The 26,467-nt window shown below is 36.8% G+C and overlaps 3 protein-coding genes across 3 annotated transcripts in view; 2 read left to right on the top strand and 1 right to left on the bottom strand.

Annotated features, from left to right (window-relative positions):
• Positions 1–351: 351 nt before the first annotated feature.
• mfsd8 (major facilitator superfamily domain containing 8) lies at positions 352–10,538 on the bottom strand. The gene is made up of 12 exons (XM_023266370.3): positions 10,172–10,538; positions 9,445–9,527; positions 9,042–9,085; positions 6,011–6,251; positions 4,932–5,045; positions 4,275–4,419; positions 4,109–4,167; positions 3,384–3,492; positions 3,151–3,285; positions 2,962–3,065; positions 2,551–2,777; positions 352–1,176 (listed from the first exon to the last, which is right to left on the bottom strand). Exons 1-12 carry the CDS (start codon positions 10,225–10,227, stop codon positions 970–972), a joined length of 1,524 nt encoding a protein of 507 aa, XP_023122138.2. The 5' UTR covers positions 10,228–10,538; the 3' UTR covers positions 352–969.
• A 3,308-nt stretch (positions 10,539–13,846) lies between these two features.
• LOC111566007 (butyrophilin subfamily 1 member A1-like) lies at positions 13,847–25,382 on the top strand. The gene is made up of 8 exons (XM_055007922.1): positions 13,847–14,079; positions 14,177–14,239; positions 15,224–15,583; positions 15,671–15,958; positions 16,194–16,289; positions 16,400–16,435; positions 18,674–18,733; positions 18,831–25,382. The coding sequence occupies exons 1-8, from the start codon at positions 14,076–14,078 to the stop codon at positions 19,406–19,408; spliced, it is 1,485 nt and encodes a 494-aa protein (XP_054863897.1). The 5' UTR covers positions 13,847–14,075; the 3' UTR covers positions 19,409–25,382.
• A 1,011-nt stretch (positions 25,383–26,393) lies between these two features.
• Positions 26,394–26,467, top strand: part of LOC111566005 (broad substrate specificity ATP-binding cassette transporter ABCG2-like) — a 28,280-nt gene continuing 28,206 nt past the window's right edge. The window contains exon 1 of the mRNA XM_055007707.1: positions 26,394–26,411. The gene's annotated coding sequence lies outside the window, so the exon portion shown is untranslated. The remainder of the gene's footprint in view (positions 26,412–26,467) is intronic.

Consider the following 26,467-nt stretch of genomic DNA (forward strand, 5'->3'; position numbering starts at 1 on the left):
TCAAACTGTGTGCTTTGGAACTTCTTGTTTTCATCATTCATTTCATTTATCTAATAGTAATTTGGATGACCAACCTTTTCAATACTCCAGGAGGAAGTATGCTGATGCTGCTGAAGGGAAAACTTCACCCATAAAGTCCTGGAACACAAACAACTAATAATAACCAGAGCAAAGTGCCGTCTATGTCTGAATGATAACTTAGCAAATTACAGCAACTTACAATAAAACCATGAGAGAGAGCATATATATATATATATATATATATATATATATATATATATATATATATATATATATATATATATATATATATATATATATATATATATATATATATATATATATTAAAAAAACGTTTTTGTTTTAGTATTTTATTTAAACAGCTTTCTAATTTTTCTTCTTTCAATCCGTCTCTTATGCAGATCATGTTGGATATAATTTATAAATAAGATAACATCAGAAATGATAAAATACAGTGTTATTAAAGTGAAAATACAAACATAAGATCACATAAAATCTTTATCACTCAGTTAATCATTAGCATACACACACATACACACCACTTTGCATAATTTCAGGTAAACAAAAACCTTTAGTTTTAAACTACAAGTGAAGCCGTTAAAGGAAAATGGGAAAAATATTTTCAATATTCTTCAAGACTTCAGTGAAGGGAATGTTTAATTAGTACCACCAACATAATGTTTATCCTCCAGGAGAGTTTTCTCTCTCTGAATATGTGCCACAACTTCATTCACAGCAGGTTCCAGTGCAGTGTTAGCTCCTCTATAACTCACCAAGCAGCCGTCATTCCTTACCTCGGCCTTCTCTCTTCACTGTAGACTTTAAAGATCAGAAACCTGAGTTAGAAAATCTGAAAGGTTTATCAGTTATCACACTGTAAATTAAGGAGCAGCAACAGCCGTCACTGTGGCCAGGATTTTAGCCAAACAGAAATCGGCCTCCACGTTGTTATTCTACAGTCCTTCCATGGCGCACAGAGAAGGCGATGAGTCTGTGGTAGACTGAGCCGAGCAGGACGATGGCTCCGACCACCAGAGCACAGATGAGGCTGAAGGCCCAGCGAGGGCCCAGGATGGTGTAGACGTGAGAGACGAAGATGGGGGCCAACGTTCGAGCCCCGCTACCCGACGCCGTCAACCAGCCCATATAAACACCCTGAAGAAAACAAGGAAAGAAACGTGAGACTCGGAGGCTTTCTCCTTTCTTTGCTTTTCAACATTGATTAATGGTCCATGTCATTTATTTGTCTTTCTTAACCCTGTAAGGCCCAAATATAGAAAAAAATGAGCAAAAAAAAGTAAACAAAATGAAAAAAAAACATATATATATATATATATATATATATATATATAGAGAGAGAGAGAGAGAGAGAGAGAGAGAGAGAGAGAGAGAGAGAGAGAGAGAGAGAGAGAGAGAGAGAGAAACAATGAGCAAAAAATGAAATAAAGCTAAAAAAAAACATATATGTAGAAACACAAATCTAAAAAAAAAGCAAAAAAACCCAAAAATAAATAATTATGTATACATATATAGAAACCCAAATATAGAAAAAATGAGCAAAAAAAAAGAAAGAAAAAAATATATATATATTAGAAAAAAATAATAAAAAAAATAAAACTGATGTATTTTTGCAATAGTAGGTTTTACAGGGTTAACAAGAAGTCACATAAAAAGACTTTTCTTTGTCAAAGTTAAAGCAGATTCCTACAAAGTAATGTCAATTAATTAAAGATTTAAAATGTAAAATAAGTGATTGCATCAGACTTCCCCTCTTGAAGTCAGTATTCAATAGATGCACCTTTGGTCGCACATCTGGATGCTGCAATTTGACCTCATTCTTCTTTGAAAAACTGGTCAAACTGTTGGGTTACACAGTGATTGTGAGTGAACACTTCTTTTCAAGTCCAGACACTAATTCTCAGTTGGATTGAGGTCTGGCCGTTGACTCAGCCTCCAGAATATTGACCTCGTTGAGTTTAAACATTTCTGTGAATCTTTGGCTGTTTGCTTTGGCTCATTGTCTTATTGGAAAACAAATCTGCATATTAAGGCACCAAATCATAAAAAAATCTGAATATGAACTCATCAAAAATGCTTCTCTATAATAATATGATATGTTATTTATAGGACTATGTAAATATTACAGTAATTTCAGGTGAGTTTCAGGTCACAATGAATTATGAAACATTTGTTTATATGTAGTAGATGTTCTCTCAACATAATAACCCGAATAGTTTGTATATATGATATTAATGCACTCAAAGCACCAATTGGCTGCACTTGTGTTCAATAAGGTGACTCACTTTAAAGCGTTTGAATACTTATGCAATTATTATTAGTTTTCACTTTGACATGAAGAAGACTTCTTTTTGGGTAAATTCTTGTCCAAAAAAACTAACTATACTGACCATAATTCAATGTTTAAAAGCAATAAAAGGGGAAATCTTTCATGGACACTGTATGGCACATTCAAAAGTAGTTTAAAGCAATGCAATAATTTCTCTTTTTTTAAAAATGCACTTCCATTACCTGAGGTTTTGGTCCAAGGATTTTGGAATACAGCGTGTAAGACATCACATTGCAAGCTGGGTATCCCACCCCAATAAGGAAGTCAGATGAAATGTACTGGGCGAGGTGTATGGCAGGAGTATACTGGCACCAGGTCTGTTCATATGGGCAGCCTGTTGGCTCCAAAGAGCTGTTGGGTGCTATCGTGGCGCCAGACATCATACTGATCAGCGAGTTGTTTTTGACATCTGTATATGGAAAAAAGAACCTAAATGTGAGCACAAATTCAATCAAAAAAGACTGAAGTCTCAGCCAACATTTATATTCGTCCCACAGTTGTATTATTTTAATCAGAATCAGCAGAAAAGAGTCAAACTGGCATTGGAACAAACCAATTTAACTGTACAGTTAAATACATGAATCAATCCATACCTGCCCACTGGATTTTAGGGAAGTGATTTCCCCATGGAAGCAGAATAAAGAAGCCAGCAAATATAATAGCCAAGCCTGCTAGAAACACAGGACGATCCCCAACTCTGGAAGAAGGCAAACATTCTTCTTAATAAACCAAATTCAGGAGAATCTAATTAGATTTAATCATGCATGCAGGAGGGAGGGTACCTTTGAGAAGCCATTTTTACCACCAGAAACACCAGGATAGATTCACATCCAATGCAGCAGATGATAATGCCATTGTACAGCACAGCTTCCTTCCTGGTCCAGGCGAACATGTCCATGGTCAGCGGGGTGGCAATTCTGAAGAAAAAAAGTTTAAATCAGACCTTTGTACAACTGACTACAAAGAGGAAGAGGTGAAACTTGACTGCTGTAGTTGTGTTTAACGAAACACATACGTCTCAAAGACAGCGAAGATGAACATGACGACGAAGAACAGGACGTTGGAGGTCACGACCGCCACCTGATCGATGGTTTCCTCGGTTTCTTCGCTAATCTCAGCTCTATCTACAGGAGGATAATGGAGAATTAAACCAAAAAAACTAGTGCAACATCCTGCGACATCCTGTGTCATGATCCTATTTGGTGTGAGACAATTTTGAGCCCAAAACTATTTTATTTCTGTCTCTACGTACAGCATGTCATTCCTCTGCAGGCTGTTTATAGTGCTTACAATACATTTTTGGAAGTTTTCCCCATTTATTGCTTTACAACATGGAATCATCATCAAATTAAGTAAGCTTTTTTGCCAAAAAAAATTTACCAAAGAAAGACTCTTTTGTGCCAAAGTGCAAACAGATTTCTATAAAGTATTGTCAATTTTCTAAAAATATAATAATATTCGGCCCATTTAAACCAAAGAACGGGGTAAATATGATCCTCAACTTGAACCAAAAGGTGCATCTACTAAGTTTATTTTACGCTTTATATTTTTAATTAATTGACATTACTTTGTAGAAATCTGTTTTCATTTTGACATGAACGGGTCTTTGTTTTGCAAATTCTTGTCAATAAAAGAACTGACTGATTCAATTTTTTAAAAAGCATTAAAAGGGAAAAACTCTACTATAATCTTATCTGATAATAATCTTAATAAAAAATTAAAAAATATGACAAAACATACCTTCTGATGTGTAGTTGATAGCTTGAACGCATCTCCCGTGATCATCAACACGATGCTCTCTGATGGCAACAATCACAAGAGATATTTTAGCACAAGGACAGCGGATTCAGAATTTTTTAAGTCTGTGTTACAACAATGGTGTTTTAATATGTATTCGTGAACTCACTTCAACACCCAGAGAACAAGCATGATGTTGATGATCCCGAGAGCTGCAGCCAGTAAAGCAGGAGAAGTGTACATGTTGAGTCGCAGGTGGATGAACTCCACCGTGACGCCCTGTTCACCGATGAATGACAAACCCGCCTGCAGAGCTGGCACATAAAAATGAAGTAAAAAAAGATGAAAAATTAAATCTGCAACACGAGTTAAACACCTCTTTCAAGACACTTGCTGCAGTTCTTTTTATCGCTGCTCAGGTTTCCATAATGTTAACAAAGTATCCTTTACGTTTTGATGCTCCAAAACTGTCAAACTTGCAAAAACACATTTATCAGTGGCAATACTGGCACACTAACACGACCAAACATGCAAAAACACATTTTTTAGGATTGTTTTAAGTGGAGAAAATTTGTCATTTATTAGCAACATTTTTGGTGCACTAGACTGTCAAACTTGCAAAATACATTTTTAGCTACATGTTTGGTGCATCAAAATGGCAAACTTACAAAAAATCCATTTATTAGCGATGGTTTTGGTACACCAAAATGGTAGAACTTCAAAAAATGCATTTATTAGAGATGTTTTAGGTGCACCAAAACATCGCTAATAAATTAATTTTTGCACATCCAACAGTATGAGTCCGTTGGCAACACAATATCTTTACCCGGCCCGAGGATGAAGCCCAGAGCCTGACAGGCGCTCATGTTTGCCATGGCGTTGGTCCTCTCTTTCAGTGATGTAGCTCCAGCAACATAAGATCTCACCACAGCAACATTACCTGTCATGAAAACAGCAAAACTTACATTAGGCTCACATGATCAGATTTCTGCTCCACTATTTCTAGCACGAAATTTGGATATTTATAAAAATATCTGTGGCATTTTCAATTGTCGTGTAAAATACTTTCAGAAATTTTTTTGTAAATTGCCCATCGATTCACTTTTTTTCGCACACTGACATTTGAGGCTTTTTAAACGACAATATCTGAGGAACTATTAAAGATAAAATATTTAAATTTTTACTGCCATTTCTCATCATGTCATTGATTTAGAATCTGCATGTTGGACAAGTTGATCAAATTACCTAATAATCAATAAAACTGAAGCCATCATAAAAAGTCTCATCTTTGAGCTCATATTAACAAAAAAATATGATAATGCAGAAGTCAACCAGTGATTTTTTTGGTCCATATATAGCTGCATGTCACATTAATACAAAACTAAACATATAGAGTACTTTCGAAGAAAAAATAGTTGGTCACAAAAATGAAAAGAAAAAGCTATTTTCATTGAACTTTCATAACTGATTGAGGAAGTATGACAAGTTGTATAACAAAAACAAAAATATTGGTCTGATTGGTAGAACAGAGTTTGAAATGTTCAGAGATTCATTAATGTATTTGTTCAATACTACAGGTTCTGAATCAAATACATGATGAGAAACAACATTGAAATTCTCAGACTTTTATCTTGAATAGTCCCTGCGATATTGTTGTTTGAACAGTCTCAAAGTCGGGCAACTTTCTGAAGAAAAATTACATCAAAGTATTTGATACATCAAGCTCAAATTACACAGATAGCATTTTAAATATTCACAGTTTATGATTAAAAGTTTCAAGTAAATCAAAGATGGCCGAGCAGAAGGAACCTGACGACTTTAGATGGAATAAACCATCCTTATTTGGTGGAAAAGATTTATTCAGGTCTGTTGGTGTTTCAGAAATACATCACACAAAACCATAACCTGCTCCGAAGCCCACGAAGGCTCTGGACATGAGCATGTGAAACTTGTTGTTGGTCTTGGGCAGGTAGACGTAGGCGTAGTAGATGTTGGCTGACAGGTTGATGAAGATGGAGCACACCAGTGGTTCCCTGCGAGGCCGGTGGTTGGACCACCAGCCAAAGATGGGCGAAGCCACCATCTGCCCGAGGCTATAGGCTGCTACCACCCATCCCAGGAAGCTGGCGTCGGCACTACTGTCAATCTATAGGAAACAGTCGACCAGGAGGTGGTTAGAGTTGCTCTTAGTGGGTCAATCTGGGCCATATAAGTTTACTTAGTTGTTATTTGGGACACAAAGCTAAGTCCTGCAAAAAAAATTGGACATTTTCATATATATTCAGACCTGTGAATTTTCATATTTTCATCCTCCAAAAACATCCAACCTAAGAAATCATTTTAAAGATTCAATATCTCCACAAAATTAACTCACAAAGCCATAAAAGTTGGTGATGATACGGGCAGAATAGTTTTCAACAGATCCGAATCACTCAATGGCTCCAGCAGAGGACAAAATGGTAGTTAGTGGCTCTTGAAAATTGAATAAAACTGCAAACTTTTCACCGGTATTGGCCCTACAAAGTTTCTATAAGTGCATATATATGGATGTATCCATATTGCTTCTAAAAGTATAGTCTTTGGTCGACATTTCACCAACTTTTGAGGCCTCTAACATCAGTAGAATTTGATGTTTTGCAAGTATGTGAAGACAAGGTTCTGTTTTTTGGTTATTTTGACAAAAGTGTGACTGAAGCTCCTGTTATAGTTTCCAGCAGATCAAAGTGATTAAATGACTTCAGCAGAGGACATTTTATTTAATTGTTGACCTTGGACATTTGTGAAAAGTACAACATTTTCAAATAGGGTTGGTATTGTGGCCCTAGAAAGTTCCTGTAAGTGTATATATATGGATGTTTGCATATTTCCTAGTAAATATACAGTTTTTGTTCAACAATTCACCTACTTTTGAGGTTCTAACATCAATATAAGATTTGATTTCTGGAAATATCAAACCCTTACAACGGCTTCCGAGGTGAGACGTTGCTTTGGGGGTGAAATTCTAAAATTGGCAGGTCTGAAAACCATATGAAATTCACAAAAGTCAGCTTAAATATTTGACAGAACTCAGTTTGGGTTGAAATGATCAACAGTTTCTCTGTTCAGGGTTCATTTCAAGTATGTATGGAAAGAATCAATAGGGCCAAACAAGCCTCACATGTTGTTAAATGTTTCAACATGAAGACAACATGGAGGCAACTTCGAACTTAGCACAATATATAGATGTTTATACAGACCTGTGTTTGAGCTTTTACACGAGTCTCCACCAAAATAGCAAAAAACTGGAACCCTGTCTTGACATATTTGCCACACATCAAATTCTATTGATGTTAGAGCCTACAACGTTGGTGAAATGTCGACCAAAAACTGCATTTTTAATAGGCAATATGAAGACATTCGTACACATTTACAGGAACTTTCTGGAGACAAAATACCAACTTAGCTTGAAACTTCTGCCCTTTTTTGCATTTTCAGTAGTCAATAATTAAAAATGTGTCCTCTGTGGGAGCCATTTATAGTTGCATGCAAAATTATTCAATCCCCCTGACGCAGCGCACTCCATGCTGAAGGGCTTAATACCAGATTCCCTAGATGGACACTGCTTCTGAAGCCACACCAGAAGAAAAATCGTCTCCAGTACCAACCTATCAAAGCCACACAAGTTCTGGGAGACTCTTCTATGGACCGATGAGACAAAATTAGAGCTCTTTGGCCCTATGGATCAGAAGTATGTCTGGCGCAGGAAGAACGAGGCATACGAGGAGACAAACACCCTGCCTACTATGGATGGTGGTGGGTCTGTAATACTGTGTGGGCATTTTGCTTCTAATGGAACTGTAGAGGCTAAGCCAATGCTTGAAGTCCCTGAGGTGCTTCACCGGGACTTAAAAAGTTGACGCAACGACAAACTTTACCGCATCTGATGAAGAGAGCCTGAGACAAATGCTTGCGTTGCAATAATCTGTGCATTTATTGCTCAAAACAATTGTAGTCCAACAGTCTCCATCTAAAACAAACAATTCATCATTACCGGCTTCTTCAGCAGTCAAAACTGTTTTACCTTCCGGGTGGAACACCTGCCTGGACAAAGATTGGTTCCTACCTATAATGTAGCACACATTGGCTCCTACAGGAACCAGGAATCTCCGATGTATTGACGGCACCGTGCATTCAGGCAAGTACCAGGATATTCTGGCCAAGAATGTCATTCAGTCCATGAAAAAGTTGAAGCTTGGATGTAATTGAACATTCCAGTAAGACAATGACCCCAAACACACATCAAAATCAACAAAGGTTTGGTTAGAGAAAAAAGCCTGGAAGGTTCTTGAGTGGCCATCACAATCACCAGACTTAAACCCAGTGGAGAATCTGTGGTGGAGCTGAAGAAAGCTGCTGCAGCATGTAGATCTGAGAACATTGCTGAGATGGAGACCATTGCCAATGAGGAACGGGCTAAAATTCTCAAGGAGCTGTCAGAAGCTTGTTAAAGATGATACCTGCCATCTACAGCAGATCATTGCAGCAAAAGAGTGCTGCATGAAGTATGAAAGATACAGCCTCATAGGGGGTTGAATCATTTTGCAACCTCTTTTTTGCAAAAAAACCTTGAAATTTTGTATGGATTATGAGTTAAATCATGATTTTTTCCATGGTATTATATTTCAATAAAATAACTGTTCACTTCTCATATTATTTATTAATCGTCTGCTGTTGTAATGTTGCTCATGTTGCCAGAATGTCAAAAACGTCAGGGGGGTTGAATCATTTTGCATGCAACTGTAGCAATTTGGATTATCTGGAAACTATTATGTCTGTGTCCTCACCTATATTTTTATATGTTTTAAGTTGCCTATGAACAGCAAAAGCGGTCAATAATTTTACATCAGTAATATCAGGCAACAATTTTTTACTCAAAACAATAATGAGACATGCATACCTTTTGCAAATAGGGCCACAAGGATGTGATGACAATAGTGAAACCTAAAATAGGACAGAAAACAGAGATGATGTACATGCTGCAATCAGATTACTGGAAATGATGGATTGTCTCCTCAGCTTTCAGACAGTCTTTGAACATATCATGTATGTATGGGAAAGATAACAAAAATGTAGCTTTAACTAGTGATATTTCACCAAAATGACTTTTTTTTCAACAATAAAAACCTTTGAAAAATTCTGAGTTTCAGATGAACTGTAGGCAGTGTTTTCACAGAGCAGACAATAAAACATACTGGAGCAATAAATTAAATGCAGCATGGTTCAAAAACGTTACACATAGGGGCAGGATGTTAGAAGATACATTCAGCATGGTGAAACATCTGTATGGTGGGTTTGCTCACCTACACTGCTGAGGAACATGGTGAAGTACATGACCCGGATGGACCTCCACCGGCTGCTGCTGTCCTCCTCCACAGATCCATCACTGCTCACAGACAGGACAGGTGATTTAAAGTTTTATTCTGGACAGGTGGTTTAATATTCATCCTGGAACCTTGCTTCACTAGAAAGCACCTGGACTTTCCTTTATGTTTTTATAGCATCACAAACAACACACATTTATTTTAAAGCCAATATCCTATAACATCCCATCAAGGAGGTGAAACATCTTCAAGAACTTTAAAGGGAAGGATTTATGTTGCCAATCACAGAATCAGACAGTCTCCTTCCTGAAGGGGGTGTGACAACAACTGCTCAGCTGCATTAAAAGCTAAAAACACCAAAACATCTTGTTTAGAACAGGACGAAAACCAGCAGTTATACAGTCATGGCGAAAGACATGAGACAATTAAAGTAAAAACTGAACAGTTTTAAGGCCATCTCGTGTGTTTTTGTGGCATCACCAACTACAAGCATTTATTTTAAAGCCATTATCATGCAACATCTCATCCTAGAGGTGAACCGTTTTCAAGAACCTTAAAGGAAATTCCAGGTGCTTATTACGCAAGCTAGGATTGCCATGACCTGGTTGACAGAGCATCTACACAGACATATATGATTCAATTACACTAATATGAGACATTAAAAAAGTAGACGTGCTTCGACAAAAGAGACTACTTTGAATCTGACCTGCTCTCGTCGTCCCTGAGCAGCGGTGTGGTGTCATCAGGATCGAGCTGAGACATTTTAAAGCTGAATCACGACGCTGCCTTTGGACTCTGAAGGTTCAAAACAGTGCCACTAAGTCGCCATGTTGCCCAGGGTCAGTGAACTACGCGGCTAACTCCTCCGAAAAGGCTCTGGACGAAGCTAGCTGCGGTGTCAGGCTAGCGTCAGCTAACGTAAGCTAACGGGTCACATGCTAGCATGTACGGTAGATGAGCTAAAGCCGTAAACGGTTCGTTACCGACCGACGGTGAAGGGAGTAAATAACGGTACGAGTCGGTAAAGCGCACACAACTGGACTATGACACCAGAGGAAGTTTAAAACTTGACCTCTGTCAAAGTAGAAAGCGTCAAACCCGCAACTTCTGGTTAGCTCTTTCAAAATAAAGTTCTCCTGAATCCTATAAAAGCATCATGTTTCTGCTCTTAAAAGACAAGCAAATTACCAATAAATAAATAAATATATACAATTCTTTAACATGAATTAATCTTGGTTTCTATTGTATTGTAAGAAATGAGTTTGTTTTCTTCAGAATTGGCTTAAACTGATGCTATTTATCACTCTACATAAAGATTTAGTACTGGTAATCATTCTAATACTCATTACTGTTAGCTGTAAGATAAGTTAGGGATGGTCCTCCCTTTGTCAGGCCTCAAACACACTGTTTTATTTATTTATCTTACTGTTTTCAACCCCTTACAATACTTCATTCCTGTCTATAACAAACTTTTTTTATTACCTGGAATAATCTGCAGAACAGTCTAAAACTGGAGTCATTTTAATTCTTGGCGGAATTGAGGTTTTTAATTTCATCCTATTTAACTTCCATCTGCTTTACTTTTAGTTGATTAACTTTTTTAAAAAAATAAAATAAAACACACATGCATGTTCTTATTATTTCACTAAGTTTGGCTGCAAGAGTGAACACAAGAGTCTTCATGCACTCCTAGCATCTGAGGGACTGAAGACTGAGTGGATCGCTTTTATTTTTTGACGGCAGTCACTACAATAATTGGCATAATTCAAAGTCTACCACAAAAACACTGTTCCCATCACTGTCAGGCCTCATTCAAGTCATGCATTTTCTACTAACTTGATCATTAAAGGTCAAGTATGGTGAAAATCAGTCGCTATCGTATTTTGTTGTTGTTCTAAACTTAAAGGTGCCAGATAAAAGCTTTGAAAATATTAAGATGCACACTACAGCCAGACTTTCCTTCACCTGATCTGCCATTAAGAATTTCTACTTAAAATCTGGGTAACAAGTAGCTCTTGACATAAAAGTTTGCACTGCTTTCAGATCAACCATTCAGAATAAGCAGCTGCAATGGTGCAATATAGGAACTTCAATGTGAAAATTAAACAATTTTAAGGCCCTCACACTTATTTTTGCAACATGCACTTACTTTGAAGCTATTCTCATTCAACATCCGGGGATTTCGTGTTGTTAACTGTTTACCTTGACGCAGCGTTCTCACGTGAGAGCAACATAAACACACCTGAACCTCCCTTTAATCATCTTCTGTCGTTTCAGTCCGAAAACATCCAGCAGGATTACATATAATTATTTGTAAATGTTTATAACAGAATAAACCAAAAACAACTGAGAGAAAATACATTTTACCAGAATATAAAACAAAGAATATTAACTCATTTTTCACATTTTCTTAAGGCAGAAACCGAAATAATGTAATGTCAAATATATATCATTTACAAATATCAGCTATCAATCTTGATTACCAATAAACAATATTGATATTAGCTCTTCAAATACAAATCAGTCAACCACTAATAGTCACCTACATACATTGAATGTCATTAGTTTTGCAGGAATCTGGTTATAAACCAAAGCATTGGACTAATTTAAAATTTTGACCAGGTGGCTCAAGCTGAAAAGTCTTAAAATTAACAATATTATTACAGTTTATGATGAACAAGTCAAATGTTTCACTCAGAACTGCTCTACAAGTAAAGGCAAGGTGTTAAAAAAAGTCTTTTAGTTCATTACCTGGGGACGATGAATGTGTTTGAAGAAGAATGCTATGTTGACTCATGTAGGAGATGCAGAAAAAAAGATATTTAATTAAGTGAAAGTTGTGTGGAGGTAAACCAGTGGGACGCCAACATCAGTAGGATCCATTCTGAAATGTCTGCACAGATTTTACATCTAAGTGACAGTTGATAATTTATTATAGGCCAAAGTGCCTAAAAAAGGATTTAAAAAAGAGAATATGCACCAAATGTAGCTATTGTTTTCATTTCTGCAAAATAAAAATCACAAATTAGAGTTTTTTTTAAAGTGATCATGTTTGTTTTTTGTTAAAGTATTAGCTGTGACCGTTCAGTTTAGATCGAGTTCATTCACTGAAACTCTGATGTCCAAGTTTCAGTGAATGCAACTACGGTGTCAGAGTGCAATTGAAAGCAGCACTAAATGGTTTCACGTTTGACAACCATTTACCATTCATCATTTAGTGAAATGTGATATAGTAGCAGGTACCATAAATATCACAGAGAGAGAAATACATCATTTGTAATTTCAGCTTATAGAGGCGACACACAAAAACCTTAAAGGGTTAACAGGAGCTGGACTTTAATTTGTTGCTTCCAAATACCATCATTTTATTCACTATATTTAAATCAGCAAACATTCTAATGCTGTATCTCAGATATTTGCCACTATTTGAAAGAAAAAATATGCATATTAAGAATAAACAAATAGTAAATAATTGTCTGATATCAACTGTAAAGATGAAAAAGGCCAAAACTTAACATCTGCATCATAAATCTATATTTTTTTCAAATGCTAATTTGTTCTTTTATGTTTGACTTTTAAATTACACTATTTTTAAATTTTTTTTTTTTAGATCAGTTAAAACCTACATTTTACATTGAAATAAAAATCTTGTTTGTACTCATTTTGAAAGAAAAATATATAGTAAGATTTGGAAAAAGGTAAATATTTTTTGACTGTTATTTTACAGATTTCCCCTGTTTTGTTAAATATTTAGTAAAATCACAGAAAAAGGGGTCATGATTTAAGTAATAATCATAAAAAAATATTGTCCACATCATGAAATGGTATTTTTTTTTCTTTAAAAAAAACAAAACATAAATGTATATTAACAACTGAAAAATTATTTGAAAAAAAGAAAAAAGTACTTTTATTTTAGAAATTGTCTCTGTTTTCTAAAATTAGCACAAAAAAAATCGACCAAGAACCACACACAAAAAAAGCAATTAATTAAAAATGTTATGTTGACTGCAAATAAATAAATGTCCAAAACTGCACATATTGTGTCTATTAAAAATCAATACTTCTAAAAATTGCCATTTCTTCTGACTAAAAATGAGCTGTTTGTCTGTATTTAAAACCACAACAACAACAATAATAAATAGATCAATTGATAAATAAAATAACAAATAACTAAAAATAAAGAGAAGATCGGACTTATGCCAGATATTGCTCAGAAAAATGCAATGCCATAGAAGAAGAAATGTAGTGCCAAAAAGTAGAAGCAGTGACATGTAAGTACGACACGACTGAAAATAATATAAGGCTATAATAGAACAGTTTAAAATAAAGCTGGCAGCTCTACTGAGTAGCAGCAGCCGCTGACAGACAGGTTTAGTGTTTTAGTTCCTTTGAATTTCTGCAGCCTTAACGTTGCTGGATGTGAAAGTGAAAGTAAACCTCTGTGAGGCGACATCTTGGAAGCGTGGTTGTTGTATTTTCGAGCTCCACGGAGAAATCACACTAAAAAAGGCAAAGCTGACTTCAGACCTATAAATATAGGTTTAATTACACCCTGATTTCTGTCTCTAAGGAGTTTAGCTCGATTTCACAGCTGGGACTGTAAAAGCAGAATGGGTAGGTCGACGCTCCCTGTTTCAGTGTTTCCGACTTGGAATGAAAAGACCTTCAGTCATAATTACTACATAATTATTAATTACTTCGTGTTTTACAGACGGACGTGTGATTCATTTGTGGCTTGTGGGGTTTTTGGCATCATCTTGCGGAGCTTCTTCAGGTAGGACAGGTTTCTCTACGTCACATGTTGACACAGGTTTTATTTGCTTACCTGAGGGTTTTACTCACTCAACTGGGGTCAGATACCTCCCTACTATAACTACTTTCTTCACCTCTATATATGTGTGTGTGTATGTACATTGTAAAAAATAAAAGTTTTTGTTGTATTTCTTTCTTTTGCTATGCCCAGTTATTTTGCCAATATGAGTTACAGATAATATCCAGTAAAATCACAGAAAAAATGAATTACTTTGTGTTAACTATAAAATAAACTTCCAAAAACTGTAAATAACATTTAGCGCATATATATATATATATATATATATATATATATATATATATATATATATATATATATATATATATGTTTTTGTTTGAATATGAATTATAATAAAGTTATTGTCCAAACCCATAAATTCTAAATCATTGAATACAGAAACACAATAATTAACAAGAAGTAAAAAAAATTCTAATTATCTATGTTATGCTATATTAGCTTGCTGTAGCACTAGCTAGCTAGCTTGAATTCTTATAATGTCAGCTAATCCTGTAGTGATTTGACTTTTTTTTGTCAGGGATTTAAGTATTAACCATGATAACTTATTGTAAACATTTAATAACCAATAATGACTGCTTTTAAAAAACAGTTAAACGTATTGTCTGTTTGAGTTGGCTAACAAGACATTTTTAAGTTCATATCCTTCATAAGGAACAAAATGGTATTGATAAAATGACTCGTAAGGTAGGATTCGCTAATATGAAATACAAAAAGAAAAAATACAAAGACAGAGAAATGTGATTGACATGAAAAACGGTATGATTTACACAAAAGTGTTTCACTTAACCAAAGCGGTACCGTTTTAATGTCTTAATGCGTTGATGCTACAAAATATTGGGTAGGTGTACATCTTGCTAGCCTGTGTCGACACAATAATATGCAGGTAAAAATGTAACTTAACCAACGGCATCCATGTGACACTTTCAGATAGTCTGGTGGTTTTGGTTGGGCCTCCTGTCTCGGTGCACCGTGGCCACACAACCACATTACCATGCTGGCTAAATCCACCGCAAAGTGCTGAGGATCTGGAGGTACGCTGGTTTCGTGACAATGACTTTGACAGCCCCATCATACTTTATCAGGGGAAAAAGGTCACTGTAAACCAGGAGGCTTCGTATGCTGGCCGAGTCTCATTTGGCTTAAAGGACACAAACTCTGACGGGTTGAAGTCAGGTGACGTGAGCCTGAAGCTGGAAAATGCCGTGATTGAAGACATAGGAGATTACACCTGTTATGTAAGCAGCTACCAGGGTTATGACAGTGCAACTATTAATCTCCTTGTAACAGGTGAGTGTTATGAAGATGGAATGAATGCAGATTATCAAAGAAAAGATGGGTGCATCTAATGTTCTTGATTTTCCTCCTCCTTCCCAGAAACTGGAGCCCCTCCTCTGTTGTCAGCTGTGTGGACAGAAGATAACAGGGTGAATGTGAGCTGTGAATCTGAAGGCTGGTATCCGAAACCAGCGCTGCGCTGGTTGGACCAGACGCAAGATCTGACCCCTGGAACTGTGCTCTATGGCAACGGTTCTTCTGGCCTTGTCTCAGTCAGCAGTTGGGTGCTTGTCAAAAGCTCCTCAGAGGTCTCCTGCTCTATTGGTGTTCCCAACAATGCAGCAAAGGAGGCTAGAATGCGCCTGGAAGGTCCTCCTGCTCAGAAGGGTAAAGAGAGTTATGTGCATGTGTGCAACAGCTCTGTTTATTCAGTAAATGAGTTACAGGCCCTTGAAGTACATAAAAGTGGGTACAGATGTTACTTTTTTCATTATTTCTGAGCCTCATAACTTTGTGAGTATAGGAAATAGGCACATGAAATTTCAAGGTCTGATAAACACATTTGAATTCTGGTATTTTATATGGAATGACTTGAATATAAGATTTCCTGCTCTTTATTTAGAGTCCGGATCCTCGACGGCTGGATGGGTGGCCTTCTCACTGCTCCTCGTAGGCATAATATTAGCTGGACTAGCAGTTATGTACATCAGAAGGAAAGGTAGACTTTAATACATAGATGTGTGTGTAACAAATTGAAAGTGTGTCCACAGTGATGTAAATATGAGCACTGACTGAAGCAAACCCTGACATGTTTTTATTATGTTTCAGGGAAGAAAACCAAATCAGACCGAGGGCAGGGTGACGGTAAGAAAGACCATCGACGATTACTTTGTCACAACATTTCCTTTAAACTGCATTATATTCATTATATATTTGTCTTACAATTATGGTGTTGACTTTCCATAAAGTTTAGGTAACAATCTGAACTAAGTGAATAATTTACTAAATATTCTCAAATCATCAGGTTCCTTTTGCTCAACCATCTCTGATTTAATTGAAACTTTTTTTTTAACAATAAATTATTATCTCTGATCATGAATGTGAACAAAAATTTAAACTGTGATGAAACTCCCATCTTTGAGCTCATATTACCAAAAAGTTGCTAATACAGAAGCCAGTGAGTGAACTTTATGTGCTTGGAGGTAAACTCTTCAATAATTCTTATGAATATGCATAAACTCACACTTTAACTTTCTGCACAGAGTCCAGCTGTGCCTTTGGTCTTGAGTCCAAGTTTATTCCCACTGAAACATAAAAGAAGACAATCATTTTGATCCTATCACACATTTTCCATATGTCAAGTCATGAAAATTTCTCACTAGAAAAACCCCACTATCCCAACAGTTCTGTGTTTTTGGCTGTATTATGTTGATGTCATCCTAATGACTTAATGCAGTGATGATTCCCATGGAAATTGCACAAAACTACATGACAAGTCTCGTCCTAACCAAAGTTTCTGTTTACAATGTGGGGTCTGAAACTTGAAACATCAGCAGAATATAACCATGACCAAATATGTAGATCTGTTGGGACATTGGGATGTATAAAAGATGAACTCAGGCCGAGAGACCATAAACTCGCGACGAAAATGTTTACTGAGGCAACACATCAAGACTACAGTTGAATCATTTTCTCAGCGACTTCAGTACAATCCGATTTATTTTTGCAACTAGAGGAGTCGCCGCCTGCTGGCTGTTAGAAAGAATGCAGGTTCAGTTTCCAGACCCAGATACTACGTCCATCTTTTATAAACAGTCTATGATCATTTCTATGAAGGATACAGCTGTACATCTTCGTTCATCCTTCAAGATGTCGGGCTGTGATCGATTTTCTTTAGGAGACAAGGTGACTAAAAATAGAGAGGTAATGCAACAGATTAGCGGGGTTGTGTTTGCAAACTTCCTCTCAGAATCACAGATAATGGGAAAGGAAATTCAACTTTCTGTGTAAACTCGGTATATTTCTTTCATAAAAAACACAGCAATTTTTTTTTTTTCCCAGAGATTGGTGGACGTTTGCCAGAAGATAGGAATGATTTCAGACTGTCATTGTTCTTGGAGTCAAAGAAAAACCCAGCAAATATATTAACAGATTATTTACATTTCAGTACAAAAACGTCCAGCAGGATTACATTTATTTGTTTAGAAATGTTTATAACAGAATAAACCAAAAACAGCTGAGACAAAATATATTTTACCAGAAAATAAAACAATGAATATTAACCCATTTTTCACATTTTCTTAAGGCAGAAACAGAAATAATCTAATGTCTTGGAGCATAAAGAAGAAAATTGGACTCTTATGACAAATAATTACATTTGTCAGATAAAAGATAATTACTTTGGATTGACTGACTAATGGATTTATTCACCATTTTTAAAAAAGCACAACTTTTTATATCATATTTTAAAACAATTCTCTCCACAAAATACAAAAAAATATATATTTAAATATGCATACAGCACAAATAAACAAAGGCTGTTGTTGAGAAAGATTTAATTTTTTACTGTAAATATATATCATTTACAAATATCAGTTATAAGTCTTGAAACAGTACAATAATTACAATAATAAACAACACTGGTATTAGCTATTAACTTTTCAGCACATCGGTCAGCCACTAATAGTCACCTACATTTATTGAATGTCATTAGTTTTGCAGGAATCTGGTTATAAATCAAAGCACTGGTCAGATTGTACATTTTCACCTGGAACTGGCTCAAGCTGAAAAGTCCTAGAATGCAGGTTCAGTTTCCAGACCCAGATACTACGTCCATCTTTTATATACAGACTGTGTTCACTTCTACGAAGGATACAGCTGTACATCCTCGTTCATCCTTAAGATGCCGTGCTGTGATCGATTTTCCTTAGGAGGCAAGGTGGCTAGAAATAGAGAGGTAATGATTAGCAGGGTTATGTTTGCAAACTTCCTCTCAGAGCCACAGATAATGCTCCTGACAAAAAGAAAATTAGACTTAATGTGTAAAATCAGTGGACTTTTTTCATAAAAACACAGAATAATGTTTTTGTATTTTTTTTTCAGAGGATGACCCCCTTTTGCCAAAAGAAATTTCTGTTCTATCAGAACTTCAACAGTATTATGGTAATTACTTCATTTAATTTCTGGAGAGCCACAGTTATGAACTCCTGTTTTTCTAATCCAATTCTAATCCGTTTTTGTTTTTAATCACTTTCAACAGTAAATATTCAACTTGAGGACACAAACAACAGATACATCACAATGAAAGGTACTTTACTCCGAGATGCCCCTTGTGATAACTTTCCTGATGGACAAAACGTCACCTGTCTCACTGCTGTCAAAGGAACATCTGGGTTCTCCTGTGGACGACACTACTGGGAGGTTTCTTTGAATAATCCAAAGCTCGGCCCCAAACAGTCCTGGTGGGTCGGAGTGACAAGTGCAACTAAAATTCCTCAGAAATTAGACCCTCCAAACACAGCTGACGGCTTCTGGTTCCTGTCTTCTTCCCCCAACAGAGCAGACAGATTTCAGTTTAGCACTGAGCCAAAGGTTTTTATTGGCTGTCCAAGACCGCAGACAGTTGGTGTGTTTTTAGATTATGATGGTGGAGAGCTCTACTTTTATAATGTGGAAGATACAACTCTAATTGGATCTTTTAAAGCCACATTTAGAGGTGAAGTATTTCCACTTTTCAATCCTGGGAAAGGTGATCAAGCACCTCTTGAGATTTTACACAGGGAAGAAGTGAACCAGTCTGGTGATGAGAGGGATTGTGTAGTTTCAGTTGCACAATAGATGGAAACCTAACCAGAATTCAGGAAATACTGTATGTTGCTGCAGCAGCTCATATTTGTTCAGGCTTTTCTTATTTGCTATTTGTGACCCAAAACCAAGTTCTATAAAATATTTTGGCTGAGTTCTGAGAATTTCATATGTTCTGAGCTGGGAATTTTTCTAATTTCACCCCCAAAACAACGTCTTACCTGTGAAACCATTTTAAGGGTTGAATATCTCCAAAAATGCAACTCTTTCAACCACGAGATTGGTGAGGACACAATTCAATTTCAATTCAGTTTTGTTTATATAGCACCAATTACAATTCAGATTGTCTCAAGACGCTTTACAGAACCTATATGCCTGAATACAGCCTTTCACCAATCTGAAGGCCTCGTCAGTAGAATTTGATGTGTAGCAGGTACAGCAAGACAAGGTTCAGGCTTTTTTTTTTTTGCTGCTATTTCTATATGCCAAAATCATGATTTGAACTTGTTGGTAGGGCCACAAAAACTGGTATATATGATGTTCTATACGTGCAAAGTTACAAGCTGCTATAAAATACCGAAAAACTGAAACCTTGTGTTACCACAACAAATTCTACTGTTGTTAGAGGCCTCAAAAGTTGATGAAATGTTGGTTCAAGACTATTTTTAGTTGCAATTATGGATACATCCATCAATATACATTTGCAGGAACTTTCTGCAGCCCAGTTGCCACTTCTTTTTTTGCACTTTTTTCCATTTTCAAGCACCAGTAAATAAAAGTTTGACTTCTGCTGGAACTATTCAATCATTTGGATCTCCTAAAAAAAAAACACTGGTCTGTGTCCTCAAATGGCACAGCTGTGGTAGGTATATTTCTGGAGACATTGGATCCTTATAATGGCTTTCCAGTCAAGACATTTCCTGAGGGTGGAAATACAAAAGTTCCCAGGTCTGACAAAAAATAAACAGAAGTCTTAGCCAAAATATTTTACAGAACTTAGCTGTGGGTCCCAAATAACAAACAAGAAAACCACTGAGAGCGTAGTACTCCGCCAAGGCTGCTCAGTCGTATCGTTTCTGACGGCTAAAATCTTGAAAAAAAATTTGTGGCAGAAATCATGGCAGCATAGAATGTGGCCATTTAATATAAATGTACCAACAAACAAAATGACCTTGCGCTGAGCACAGGTTTGTGTTGTGCATGTGTACGTTACGTACGGATACGAATCCCATGACCTAAAAATGTAGCAGGCGGCGGGAATTAATGGGACTTGGAAACACATCCACAATTTAATCAATTGTTCCTTGTTTCATTTCCAAGGGATAAGTCCCGATAAGTCCGCAGCGGCCGATTTGTAGTAGGATCACAATCATGTGATCAGCAGGCAGCTGACATAGTGTTCACTTGTCATACAGTGATGTCGTGCCGCTATCTGGGAGTGATACAGAAATCTTTAACAAGTCCATGGATCCAGACTATAAGCCGCATCACTGCCAAAATCTAAGCAATTGGCCCTTGTGTCATTTCTGACTTTCCCTGAAAATTTCATCCAAATCCATTATTCCATTTTTTGAGTAATGCTGCTAACAGACAGACAAACGTACGCCGATTGTCACATAACTCTGGCGGTTCCTTGGAGGAGTAATAAGTAAACTCTGAAAAGCGAAAATTCTGACATGGTGGCGCAACACGCTAACTGAAATGACACTAGCTGACCCTACTCCCATTTCAAGAAGCTGGTTGAATGCTTTTTAATGTTTCAGCATTGTCCTGTGCTGAAGAGAAATCAGGGAAGTGAGTATTCTGAACTTATAGATTTTTTCATACACATTTTTCAGCAGCAAACTGTACACACTTGAGTAATGAAGGATGTTGTCTAAAGGGATTATGTAAGTGGCATAATTATCGGCAGCTTTGTGACACATTTGAAATAGCTAAACAACTGAGACGTGACCGATGGAGAATCAAGGGTTTTGTAGCAAATAATCGACGGGGATGCAGTATTACGGTTACGGTTTCTATGAGGCTCAGGCACAGGAAAGGAGATGGAGCACGAGGGTTTAAAACAATGGCTTTTTTACAGAAAGTAATACACAAGCATACAAGACCTACAAAGGAAACCAGAAAACTACAACCGGAAGTATACCAAGAAACAATATTGTCAAAGACACTAACACTATGAACTCCCCTAGTGAACGGGAGGAAAATTACACAATAAGCTATCAGGCAGGTAAGAACAAACCCACGGAAGGTAACGCCTAGGCAGGCTCGAGGTATAGGGAGAACTAGACAGCAAAGGAATACTAACCTGAGATATACAACAATCAGAAGAGTGACACTAAGCACTCAGAAAAAAAAAACTAATCCAGAAGAATTTAAAATTCACAAGACAGGGTGATACGAGAAATACTAACACAATCTGAGAACACGAATAATTCTACAAGCTAGATTAATACAATTAAATCTAAGACTAATACGGGCTACACTAGCAACAAGAATTCAGTCTGGATTTGCAGGAGACTGGGACTTAGCTGAGTAGAACAGGTGGAGAGTGGAAGGGTTTGGGATACTGGGGTTTCTCCAGGCCAGGAGGGAGCTGGGTGTTAGGAACCGGAACAGCTGGAGGGACCTCGGTGGTTGGCAGGTGGCGTGCAGAGGAGCAGACTGAAGTCGAGAGGCAGGGGATCCAGGGAACGGACGATAGCTGGCTATGGCAGGCAAAAACCAGGAGAGGCACGAGCAGGCGGGAATACAGACTAGAAGAAAACAAACACAAGTTACTAAGAGCTCAGAAGCCAGGGAGCAGGACTGAACTGAACAGAGAACTGACTGGTGATCATTCACGGTCTGGCGACGAGTGGCTGTGGCGTCTGTATTTATTGCAGCTGGGGATGTCTTGATTGGCTTGATTCCACCTGCTCATGCTCAGCTCCTGTTGATTACCAATGACTAGCACCTGCCGCCACAGCCTGTGTCACACACACCTAAAAAAGAAGAAAGGGCGGGGAAAGGGGAGAGAGCTACCTGGAGATGCAGGCGTAACATTAACTGCAAAAGAACCCATTAACCTCGAGTGCCACTGTATTGTAGACCTGCGACCTACCTCAGGTGTCCAGGAGTATAAGATATAAAGTGGTCAGAAAAATTCAAAAACTTGATCGCAACTTAAAGATTCACAACTTTAAGAGCCAAAACATACGTGAAAATTAACTTTTACAGACTTTATGGACAAAACAGCACTCCATCACATGTATCTAAGTAATCCACTGCTTGGCTCAAAGGCCTCAAAGATGACTGAATAATGACTCACTCGTTTCTCACTGACTGGAATCTTTTTGAGAACTTGAAATGACGTTGATGGTAATGGGAGATGATATATCTCTAAGCAGCATTTTATGAGACTCTGTTTGCTGCGTTGGTGAAAGTAAAGATACCAAGAATCTGACACACCACAGATGGCAGTTATTGAACAGGAGATTGGTTCTAATGGTGTGACATTTACGATACATTTTTATAATAAAAATGGGAGGGACAAAACTCACTTTCCCTTCGTTAAACATTAAACTTCGAGGTACAGTTAAATTTTTAATGATCTGAACGCATAGTATTTGTTAAACCCAATTATTCTGATATAATTTGTTTCATAATTTCGCACACTATCTACACACTACTGTAGCTACCAAACCAAGACCCGGTCATTGTTTTTACTTTTATATTATCGTAAATATTTGTGTGTAATGTGTATATATAATTCATGTTAAAAATGAAAGTCGTATTAGCTCAAATGACACACCGGATTGACAAAATGATCCGTTTTATCCGTTTAGCAGCATGTGGCATTTTAAAGTAATTATAGTTAATATTTTGTTAAGTCCAGTATGCTTATTCACTTTGATGCTTGCTGTGTGGTAAATATGTAGCTGGAGCTGGCAGCCTGTTAGCTTAGCACAAAAACTGGAAGCAGGGGAAAACAACTAGCATTGCTCTGTATGAATTTTAATGTCTAACAGATGTTTAGACACTTTTTGTGGGATTTAACAAGCAACATATATACATTCAGTGAGCTTTTGGGATTCTGGTAGGTCAACTTTGTTACCTGGAGACTAAACCTACCTGTTTGATCTAAGCTAATCAGCTGCTGGCTGTAGCAACCAACAGGTGAATTTTCGAAATCCATTGCTTTAAGTGTCTCTTTGTTGGTCGTCTTGAGGTAAAATGCAAACCATGACTGATGTTCTGATCGAGTTTCAATCTGATACCATTTTTCTAGACAGTACACACATTGAGTTCATTGAAGCTATTCAAAACAATCCAGTGTAGATGCTTGACAACTGAGTGGCATCCATGCTGTTCCTCAATGTTCTATAGGTGGTCAGGAACTATGGCTGCACAAGCTCAAACATGGTGAAAACCTATACTCTCTACATGCATGTCAAAAAATGTATTGTCGATTAGCTGTAGTACCTGGTTATTCCACCAGATGGAACCTCCTACAGTTTATTTCTGTAGAGTCCAGAGGAATTGGTCATTCGGAGTTCATGTTGTCAAGCAGAGAGTGTTGTGGGGGTTTTAGGTAGCAACAGGTACCAATGACAGAGACTTTTGGGACAGTTAATGACCTCCAGGCAGAGCTCATGTGTTTAAGACAATCTGGGATCAACTGCAACACAGTTTTTATATCTTAGTGATGTGTGGAACAGAGCTGTGATCAGTCGTGATCACAATCTGAGCTATAACAGGACATCCCTACATACCACATAATGTCATGCCTCTGGTTTGTTGTGACATGCCTCTTAGTCAGCATTGTTTGGAGTTCATATGACCACATTGCTACATCAGTGTGATCTTTGAGACTTAAATAGTTCTGCTGTGTCTACATTTCAATAATTTCCTTTTATATAGAAAGTGCTATCCAGTACTGTAAGTTTTATTGACTTTTCTTATTGATGTGAAGCTATTAAATGCTGTTATGTATTAATTTACAATAAGCTGTTGTTAAGGTACTCATTACAACATGTATCATCATGTTGTCATTTCTTGTGCTTACATACTTCCTTTAGCATCTTGACTCTGCAGTTTTTATAACAAAATGTAAACGTTTCTTGCCTTGTAACCTAAATATCATAGAGGTACTTATTTACATTTCAAAACATTGTTTTCACAATCTGAGTAGGACAAATGTGAACATCTACTCTCATTTCTTAAATTGCTTTGCTGCATACGTGTGGAATTTTAAATTAATTTAAAGTGGATTTATTTTTAACATGTGTTCCTGGTACAGTATAACTGTGTAGCGGTAAACAGTTCTAACTTGTCTGGTGTTTTAACTACTGTACATGTCTGATGACGAGAACGTTGCCTGGTCTTGGTGTTTTGAATTTAAGTCCAACTCAGTAACTGATAAGTTGTAGTAACACACCTGTGGAGGGCGCCGCAGGTGTCTCAGGTGAACTGACTGAAGCAGGAATGACGCGTGAAAGGTGTGTTATTGCCACCTACTGGACTGTAATATGAAACACTAGATTGTCAGATAAAAAGGAAAAAGAAGCGAAATTAAATTCTCTAAAATAATCCTGTTTCCTTGAGGTACTTACTGTAATTGGGTGACTGTATATTCACCAGGTGTCCCAATCTGCTAAATCTATTAAATGGGTCACTTGTTAAAAAAACTCGGAGATGAGCCATGATTGTGAATCCCTCCACTTAACACCTCCTATTACTAGAACACTACTATTATTTAGATTCTTTTTGTCTTCCTCTGTTTTTTACAGAACAGTTTATCAACCACGAATACAGAGAGAAATATGGTTATCATTTCTGTACCTAAAGATGCATTTGACAGAAAATATACACGAGTTGTTTAATTGTTTAAGTGCAAAATCATTGCCGACAGCAAATGACACATATTTGTACTTTTAACGGGCTTATTGTACAGGCCAGTGATGGTCATCGTTGATTTAAACAGTGTGATGTGCTTCTTTAAATAAAAATGCTACTGGCAAACTTTCATGCAGTTCTGGGTTGTTGTGGCTTTTAGACACTTCTATAACCTTCATTAATAACTATGTGGATTTGAATTTTATTCAATTCAGTCAGTCTTTACATTGCATTCTTATTTTGCGATTTATGATGAACACTTTTTAAAATAATATTGTAGGATCAGTGTTCAGAATGAATAAATGTTTTTATTGAGATTTATTTTGGTGTTATTTTGTACATTTTACTTCATTAGTAGTTTGCATCTAGTTGCAGCACTATCGATCAACTTTTTAAAGAAGGAAACAGCCATCATCTGCTAAGTAAAACAGTGCTTAATAAAAATGAAGCAGTTTAATATTATAAGGACACCGTCTTAAAATAATGGCCCATGTCATTTTTTAAAGTTTTTCAGAAAACACTAAAAAACTGAACCAAACATTGAATATAAGATATTTATTAATAATTTCACTCAAAAAGGTTCTGACAGTAAATGACTACTGACATACCTTGGCAAATGTTTTAACATGCCTTTGAGACTGAAGCAAAGAAGAGACAAAGAAACCAGGTACCTTGACCTGAAGTGTTTTGTGCAAGGTACTGTTGGCTAACTGAATATCTTCATTGACAATACTCAAGCTAATGCTATGTTGTTGAAGTTAGGTAGTTACCTAATTCAGGATACTGTTAGCTAACTAGCTAACTTTAATGATTTCCCTAAGATTACTGTTAGGTTGTTTAAGTTCGGTTGTTAGCTATTTTAAGCTACAGTTAGCTAGCTAGCTAACTTTAGCACCTTGTGGCTTGTAAGCTACACTCTTATTTGCTATTTGTAGTTTGTATGTTATGTCATTTTCATCTTTTTCTCTTTTTTTAAACAAGTATCTCAACTTAAAATTATGAAAAAGTTATGACAGGATAGTTGTTACTTCAGAGTGAGTTTTGTTGTTGTCTGTTTACACCGGATCTTCCGTACAGTAATAATTACAGATTTGGGTATTGGAGTCATTGGTTCCCCTGAAGTTGTGTCGCGACCGTAGACTGACCCATTCCTGCTGCGGTAAGTTTGTCTGTGCTGGACATGGCTGAAATAGGTTATCTATAATGTTTTTAATG

Source organism: Amphiprion ocellaris, chromosome 23, assembly GCF_022539595.1.
Source record: "Amphiprion ocellaris isolate individual 3 ecotype Okinawa chromosome 23, ASM2253959v1, whole genome shotgun sequence".
NCBI lineage: Eukaryota > Metazoa > Chordata > Actinopteri > Pomacentridae > Amphiprion > Amphiprion ocellaris.